This window comes from Nerophis lumbriciformis, linkage group LG33 (genome assembly GCF_033978685.3).
Source record: "Nerophis lumbriciformis linkage group LG33, RoL_Nlum_v2.1, whole genome shotgun sequence".
Lineage (NCBI taxonomy): Eukaryota > Metazoa > Chordata > Actinopteri > Syngnathiformes > Syngnathidae > Nerophis > Nerophis lumbriciformis.
In genome coordinates, this window is record NC_084580.2 from 3723016 (window position 1) to 3732500 (window position 9485).

Genomic DNA, 9485 nt, shown 5'->3' on the forward strand with positions numbered 1-9485 from the left:
TAAATTAGACAAAATAGCATCTTGGCTGGCATCATCTTATTTAACCCTAAACACTAAAAAGACTAACTCTGTCTGCTTCTCCATAAAAAAGCTACCTCAAACAAACCTGAATATAAAAATTAATGAGGAGCTCATTGAACAAGTACCCAAAGTCAAATATTTGGGCATAATCATAGACTATCAGCTGAATTTTAAAAGTCCACATTAAGAAAATGTGTAAAACCCTGAAGGCAAACCTAGGCTGTTTTAAGATTATAAGAAACTGCTTAACTCTCAGCTGTGCTTTTACTTTTATGAATTCAATGATTTTTCACACATATCTTATGGCTTAACTACATGGTCCAAGGCACACCAGTCACAAATCAAGACCATTGAGTGTATTTATAACCGGACCTTGAAAGTTCTAGACAAGAAGAGTATACGATATCATCATTGCCAAATTTTAACCAAATACAATATTTTAAGTTTTACCAATTTTATTTTGTTACACACAGTCAAACTGTTTTTTAAATGCTTGGATAACTCTGCTCCCCAATTGCTCTGCAAGGCAATTACAAGACTGCAAAGTGGTACCAGATCTACCACCCGAGCTACGTCAAAAGGCAACTGTTGTGTTCCATTTCGTAGGACATCTTTTGCCCGGACTGCCTTTTCAATAAAAGGACCACAACTATGGAACTCTTTACCGCACACTTTGAAAAGTATACCTGCACTTGTCACTTAAAAAAACTAACAAAATTATGGCTAGTTGAGCAACAATCGTGTTCCCATGTTTAGTTTGTACTCATTTTTACTAATTGTTTTTTATCTAGTCTGCACTTTGTCTGTGTTATTATTATTATTGGCTTTTATCTAGTTTGCACTTTGTCCATATTATTACTATCATCATTATCAACTCATTCTATTTTTTTATTTTCCTATTTTAATGATGTTGGATTTGTGTTGTTGGGGACAAGTGTTGTAAATTAACTTTGGCAACAAACACTATGATGCATACATTGGATAATTGTTTCAGATGTCTATGTTTTTGTATCTGTACCTATTTCAAATAAACCTCTATAATAAAAAGGCCTTGCTGGCCCTGACGGCACACCACTGGTAGAAATTAGGCCATCTGTAGAATTAACAAGCAATTATATGCAGCACACAAATTAACTCTACCAAGCAGGTGCTAACATACAGCAAATAGCATGGAAAATACAATATAGTTTTACTGTATTTTAGTATTTGGTGTTTTATTGTGTAACAACATTGCACATATATTACTCTAATTCATTAGCACAATCCTGTATTCATTTTTGCAACAAAATTATAACACTAACCATCATTCATTAATCATCTGATACATACTGATCCATTAAAAAAGTTATTTATTTGTTGTTTTTTTGATAAAGACAAAAACTCACACACTTTGGATGTGCATATTTCCCATTAAGCAGCAATGCTATGCGAACTATAGCATGGGATTTACTTACTGAAGCGCAGACCTGCACCAAAGCCTAACCATCCATTTTTGGAGCATCATATAGCGCCCCCTATTGCATGTGCATGAATGTCATTAAGACTAATGCTGTACTTAGAAGTAGGAAACTGTCTAAATAAACACAATAGTTATCTTCCCATCAATGGTTCCTCATCCGTACTTAATGTCGCATAACAATAAAGGACACCAGGGATGCTTTTTCCAAATAATTTTATTTTTCAAACAGAAGGGGAGAGGGCGTCAATGATCACAGATGCAGGGATGACAGCGCCAACGCTCAGAGCATGTGTCTCGGTCAAAACGTAGCAGGGGAAGGCTAGTGTACACGACAGGCACTTTCCAGGGAAAAGATGCCTTTAAGAGCCAAGTTACTGCACCTTATATTTTTACTGGTTTTTGTTTGTTTGCTTGTTTTAAGAAAAGCCGTAGATTCACTACAAAAAAGCAATGAAACAGGGACGGGCAACTTATAATGAGCTAGAATGGCCGCTAGAGTGATTGAATTGCAGTTTTTCTAGAAAGAAAATTCATCAGTAAGTCAAAGTGATAGCCTTTTGTTCATTAAGCGATACTCACTACAGGTATTAACATCTTTTTTGCAGATATTTCTGTAAAATGTGCTTTTATTTACTGTATATTAAAAAAAAAGGATGCTATATGTAAAGTTTCCTTTCACGTAAATCTCCATCTAACAAAAAGCCACAGTTTTTAATGTTTAAAATCAATAAGGCTCTCGCTCGTTGAAAAGTAATACAATATTGTTTACCCTCTGAGCAATCCGATATTGTTTGACCCTCAGAATAAAAGCTCTGCAACGGAACAATAAATAGAGAGAAAACAGCCACTAATTTGAAATAAATATTACAGTCTTATATCGTTACCTCCCATCACACACACACACACACACACACACACACACACACACACACACACACACACACACACACACACACACACATTCAAAATATGACTTAGTAAAGCAGCAATGGAGTCATATATCAATGAGACAGGCCTTCAGTGGTCAGAAGAATGCGCACATGCACACATATGAACATGACTCTCTCAGTGCGTTGACATTAGTCTGATAATCACAACTATAGAAGAAGCAGTCACGTGACAAGCAAAGCCTCTTCTCTATTATAGAGCTGTAGTCGATTGTAACCGGAAGAGGTACACACACACACACGCACACACACACACACACACTCATTCAGGTCAGCAGAATTAGACTATGTGCCGCTGACAGCCCTTGTCCCATTGAGTTAATAAGCATGTGTGCCGTTTAGAACACACACATCTTGTCAAGGAAACGACAAAAAACACCCGAGAAAAACAAATCCGGTTGCAGTCAGAAATGTGCATACACTCGTCATAGATGGACTTCATATTAATTTCAAACCACTAATGATTTATTTGAACTGTGCTTTGTTCACTGTAGAATAAAAGCATCGACAATTTATATGACATGCCGTAGAATCAAAATTATATGTACAAGTTCTTAAGCAGTGCTAAAAGTTCCAAAATGTCTTTGGACCATTAGCCTTATTCTAAAGCGGGGGTCAGCAACCCGCGGCTCGAGAGCCGCATGATGCGGCTCTTTGGCTCCCTGGACCTCTTTCAGAGATGTGTGAAAATGGAAAAAGATGCAGGAAAAAAAAATGTTTTGCTTTAATATGTTTTCTGTAGGAGAACAAACATGACACAAACCGTCCTAATTGTTAGAAATCCCGCTGTTTGTATTAAACATGCTTCACTGATGAGAGTATTTGGCAAGCACTGTTTTGTCCTACTAATTTCAGCGATCCTTGAACTCATCGTAGTTTGTTTACGTGTACAACTTTCTCCGACGCTGCCACAGAAAGACGTGCTTTATGTCACTCCTTCTTTGTCTCATTTTGTCCACCAAACGTTTTATGCTGTGCGTGGATGCACAAAGTTGAGCTTTGTTGATTTTATTGATTTGCTGGAGTGCTTATCAGGCATATATGGTCAATCCATGACTGCAAGCTAATCAATGCCAACTGTATGTACATATTGCATCATTATGCCTCGTTTGTAGGTATATTTGAGCTCATTTAATTTCCTTTACTTACGTCCTCTGTGTATTTAATTTATATTTGCATGTATCATGACACATTATCTGTATGTAATAGTGGCTGCATTTCTCATAGTTGTTTGTGTGCCATGTTGTTCCAGACCACAGCAAATGTTACCCAGCTTGCAAAGATTGTAATAAATCCATTAGAAGAAGACAGCCTGTTGTTTCCTTAAACTTGGACACACACCTCTATCCCTTTGGTCATTCTGAGCCAGTAATTTCCAGAAATTATCTCATCCTGTGAGAAGTCTCCATTTTACTAATGATTTCTAATGTTGCAAAAATGTGTAGAATAAAAATTTAAATACAACATTTCTGTCAACAAAGATTTGCCTTAGCCTTTGATAGTAGGCTAATATAGACACGTACGTCATGTGTTGCCTTCATTATAACATTTATATAAGGCTTTTAATTTTTGGGGGCTCCAGACAGATTTTTTTGGGGACATTTTTGGTCCAATATGGCTCTTTCAACATTTTGGGTTCCCGACCCCTGCTCTAAACCGTGATCATGGTTTTGACTATTGCTGATAGTTTCTTATAACTACATAAGAGAAAAACAACCCATTTCAACAAACTCCACCAATTCTGCCGAGAAGAGCGGTCATATATGCAGCCAGAATGTTGCCAGATGATCGGTGATGGTGTCTGGTCGGGGTGAAACATGCTAAGAGAACTTTTAGTCAAGGGTACGTGGCGTTGTACTATATGTATATCCTGCAGTGTCAGTGGACATACAGTACAGGCCAAAGGTTTGGACACACCTTCTCATTCACAACACAACTGATGGTCCCAACCCCATTGATAAAGCAAGAAATTCCACTAATCAACCCTGATGAGGCACACCTGTGAAGTGAAAACCATTTCAGGTGACTACCTCCTGAAGTTAATCGAGAGAATGCCAAGAGTGTGCAAAGCACACCTTTTTCTGTTAAGTACATAACTCCACATGTGTTCATTCATAGTTTGGATGCCTTCAGTGACAATCTACAATGTAAATAGTCATGAAAATAAATAATTGAATGAGAAGGTGTGTATAAACTTTTGGCCTGTACTAAATATTTTTGGTCTATTTCTTTTGTCAGGAAAATACAAATAATAAACACAAATGTCCAATGCAGACGAAGCTGGTTCTGAGAGGGACATTTTTGAGCATTTGTAATGAGAGAACATTCCAAAATAAATTGGATATTTTACCTGGTTTGATATTTGACAGAATTCATTTAAAATTGGTTGTTTCCCCCCCAAGAGAAACCACCAAAGAGAAACCACCATTTGCAGTCAATCATGATCACGAATGAGAGTAACAGGGCCTCCATCCATCCATCCATTTTCTACCGCGTGTCCCTTCCGGGGTCGCGGGGGGTGCTGGAGCCTATCTCAGCTGCATTCGGGCGGTAGGCGGGGCCAACACAGATAGACAGACAACATTCACACACTGGGGCCAATTTAGTGTTGCCAATCAACCTATCCCCAGATGCATGTCTTTGGAGGTGGGAGGAAGCCGGAGTACCCGGAGGGAACCCACGCAGTCACGGGGAGAACATGCAAACTCCACACAGAACGATCCCGAGCCCTCAGGACCTTCGTATGGTGAAGCACATGCACTAACCCCTGTACCACTGTGCTGCCCCATTAATAGGGCCTGTCAAATTAAAATACATTACAATATGCATAGGCGCCGATCCCGGACAATGCTGAACACCCACGTGGGATTGATGGCAGCTTTCAATTTTTATAATGTTTTTTTTTTAATCTATTTTTATGTAGTTAATTTTGTGTCGAGTTTGGTCCGTTTTCCAAAATAATAAAGCCACAAATCATATAGGATATTAACTTCGCTGAACATCTTTTTTTTTTTTTTAATACACACACAACGAGCACCCAGGTAAATAGGTAAATATTTTAGCATTTTGACACAATGTAAAAGAGAGAAAATCTTAAATGAAATAAAAAGGATGCAGCCAATTTTAATGTACATTGTCATTCCACCCTGTAAAAAGTTTTTTTTTAAACTCATTAGGAGCCCAGCATTGACAAGCGTATGCAAACTTGTGAGCGCACCTGCAGACATATTCTGTGCGGCTGTAATGAGAGGAAATGCGAGTGAGTCAGGCAAACAGTCGGCCTAAATGGCTGCCGACGTTACGCCAACCTCACTGCATTGTGTCCTTGGAGGAGGGGAAAAAAAGAAGGTTTCAGTGTGTATTCCCCTCACTCTGCAAATGACGCGCATAAATCGGCGGGTGAAACTCCCATGACATGGTGTGAAGAGCCTCGTTAAAGAGGCCCGTTGTTGATCCTGCTCTGATTAGAACATTGCTTAAGTGTTCTCGTCCTTCCAGTCTGTTTTACGTGCTGACAAAAAAAACAAAAACAATAACCTGAGTGTCCGCTATGACTCGCTGGCAGCTAAGAGCAGAAGCATCTGACACTTTTCTGACATGCATGTCCTTTTTTCTTTTTGAAGGATTCCTCCCTCCCTCCTTTATCACATAGTGGGTCTTCAGATGCTTCTTTTTGTTGCTCTTTTAGATAGAAATCAGGGAACACATGTTTGCCCTGCAGCTGCGCAAGAAATCACCACTAACCTTGTGTGCTCCTTGTGCTCTTTGCTGATAAACAAAAGGACCCCCGGGCTTGTCGGAATCTAAGGTCAGTCTGCCTCCTGTTTACCTGTTTTCTCTCTTCAAAAGCATCACCGTCCTAAGTAATAAGTGCAAACAATACATTATATGTTTGTATTTCACAGATCTCTTTGAGACCTTTTGTCGACATTCATTCAGTGTGATGTGCTTCAAATGAGTCCTGAACCACACCCTACTCTTCCAGGGTTTCCAAAACCAAAGGACTTTGCACTGGGTCTGAGTTAAATGCTGTAAGGCAAACCTTTTTCCACCAAATTAACTTGTTCTCGGATCAACGGTAACATTTCATTTGAATTCAAATTCAGCTTATCTTTGGTTCATGAATATATTAACTAATTAATATATTGTTATGTTTTTCGAATATAATTCTATATCCCGATTGTAGCTGAGATAGGCTCCAGCACACCCCCCGCGACCCTGAAGGGAATAAGCGGTAGAAAATGGATGGATGGATCCTGAGGTTCCTCTAATTGGAACTTTCCTACCAACATGTTTGAGAATCAAGACAATCAAGCAGGCACACAAATCTTAACTTCTTGATTGTACACTGTCAAAAAGATGATATATCTGACTAAGTTTGGGAAACCCTAGTACCGTATTTTTCGGACTGTAAGTCGCATTTTTTTTCATAGCTTGGCCGGGGGTGCGACTTATACTCAGGAGCGACTTATGTGTGAAATTATTAACACATTACCGTAAAATATCAAATAATATTATTTAGCTCATTCACGTAAGAGACTAGACGTATAAGATTTCATGGGATTTAGCGATTAGGAGTGACAGATTGTTTGGTAAACGTATAGCATGTTCTATATGTTATAGTTATTTGAATGACTCTTACCATAATATGTTGCGTTAACATACCAGGCACGTTCTCAGTTGGTTATTTATGCCTCATATAACGTACACTTATTCAGCCAGTTGTTCACTATTCTTTATCTATTTTAAATTGCCTTTCAAATGTCTATTCTTGGTGTTGGCTTTTATCAAATACATTTCCCCCAAAAATGCGACTTATACTCCAGTGTGACTTATATATGTTTTTTTCCTTCTTGATTATGCATTTTCGGCCGGTGCGCCTTATACTCCGAAAAATACGGTAGTCCCAAATGGCAATTAACAGCATTTTATGGCTGTCTCGGAGAAATTTCGAGTTGTACGCGTAAATTTCAATGGCTCATAGTACTGTTAATCCAGCCCTTTGTCGAGAAAATGTGGCAAGCAAGTCCTCACCTGTGTGCGCTAGAAGAAAGTACCCTTAGTGTTGCTGCACAAAATCTTTTTGAAAGCCATCCTAAATTCTTTGTTGAAGATGGTGTAGATGACTGGGTTGAGACAAGAGTTGCAGTACCCGATCCAGAAGAAGAACTTAAAGAGCGGGTCTGGGATAGCGCATGTCTCGGGGCACACGGCCTGCAGGGAGTAGGAGAAGAAGAAGGGGAACCAGCACACCACGAAGACCCCGATGACCACGGCCAGGACGAAAGTGAAGCGCTTCTCTCTGTTGAGCATGGCTTTGCGCCTGGCCGCCCCGGGGTTGGTCTCTCGTCTGGACTTCCTCCCCGGCACCAGCCGAGCTCCCTTTGAAGTGGCGATCATGTTCCTGTATCGCTTGATGGAGCCAGGGGAGTGGATGCCCCCTCCTGCGGGCGACCCCGGCATACTGGTGCTGCCCCTGCCCCCGCCGTGGCTGGCCTCGCTGTCCGTGCTGGAGATGTCGCCGTTGTTGTTGTCAGATTTGTTGCTCTTTTGCTGTTTGACCTTCTTGGCGGCCTCTTTAGACTTGGCTGGAGAGGCTTGGGGCGCCGACAGTGGAGCAGCAGGTGGTGCATGGAGCGAGGTATCTAAGGAGCTGGTGACTTGGCTCATGGCTGGAGAAGGGGGTGGAGGTTGGAGGTTATTAGGGTTGGGGTCCTGGGAGGGTTGCGTCAGCCCCCCTGAAGGAGACGGTGTAATGGCGAGGGTGGGGGGTCTGTCATTGTACATTTTCTTAGGGGAAGACTGTTTTTCGTCCTCGTTCTCCCTGCCGTTGGCCTGTAAGTGCCGCTTCGCTTGACTCGGCGTGGCACCGCCGACACCCTCCTTGCGAGGCTCCCCAGGGGGGCACCGCGTTCTCTGCTTTGCAATTTGGTAGATTCTCACGTAGACAAGGATCATGATGAGGCACGGAGCGAAGAAGGAGCCGATGGTGGAGTAAAGAATGTACCAGCGCTCGTCGTTGAGCTGGCACTGAGGACCCCTCTCACTCGCCAGGTCGCCTCCCTCGCTCTTATTGAGGGACAGCAGGGGAGGGAAGGAAATAATGGCGGAGATGAACCACACCACCACGATGGCAGCTTTGATGCGTCTGGGAGTCCGCTGGCGACCGTAGGTCACCCTGGAGATGGACAGGTAGCGGTCCAGAGAGATGGCGCACAGGTGCACGATGGACGAGGTGCAGAAGAGCACATCCAAGGCCAGGTAGATCTCACACCACAGAGACTTGAAGTACCAGTAGCCCAGAAGTTCATTGGCCAGAGAGAAGGGGATGATGAGCGTGGCCACCAAGATGTCGGCGGCGGCCAGTGACACCAGGAAAAGGTTTTGGGGACCTTGCAGGGCGCGGCTGGTCAGGACGGCGATGATGACCAGCACGTTCCCCACGATGGTGAAGAGCACCATCAGGGTGATGGCGGTGGCGAAGGCCGCCGTGGCTTCGGGGGAGTAGGGCGCCAGCTTGAGGACGCTCTGGTTGCAGGGGACGGAGGCGCCGCTCACATTCCAGCCGTGTAGCTCCAGAGAGCAGCCGCCCTCTGGCACCGAGCCCATGCTTGGGTCACCTCTCTTGGGGTCCTTACGGATAAAAACGGGACAAGCGGTAGAAAATGGATGGATGGATGGATGATCACTTATTAATTCTATTTGATCTCATCCAAACACAGTGAACAATCATTTACCTCTGTTGTGTCTGCTGCTTCCTCCCAACGTTAGCTCCCTTGCATCCTCCACGACGGTGCTTCCAATTCCATTGTAAGCTGGCAAAAAACACTTGTGGGGTTCTCTTCTCGCGACAGGACACGGCTCAACACCTTTTAATTACAAAAAAAAAAAAGAGCCGTGACTCCATAAAAACACACAAAGCTCAGACTCCATTAAAAAAATGGCTGTGACATTGCACAGTTTGTCCGTGCGTAAATCAAAGTGCGCGACTCCAACTTGTCCCAGCTCGTAAACACACGCGATCTTTCAAACTGTCAAGAAGTGGATGAGAAAAGGGA

General features: G+C 42.3%; 1 protein-coding gene across 1 annotated transcript; it reads right to left on the bottom strand.

The window, feature by feature from the left end:
• Positions 1–1690: 1690 nt before the first annotated feature.
• Positions 1691–9323, bottom strand: adra2b (adrenoceptor alpha 2B). The gene is made up of 2 exons (XM_061928575.1): positions 9165–9323; positions 1691–9060 (listed from the first exon to the last, which is right to left on the bottom strand). Exon 2 carries the CDS (start codon positions 9034–9036, stop codon positions 7471–7473), a length of 1566 nt encoding a protein of 521 aa, XP_061784559.1. The 5' UTR covers positions 9037–9060; positions 9165–9323; the 3' UTR covers positions 1691–7470.
• Between the last annotated feature and the right edge of the window lie 162 nt (positions 9324–9485).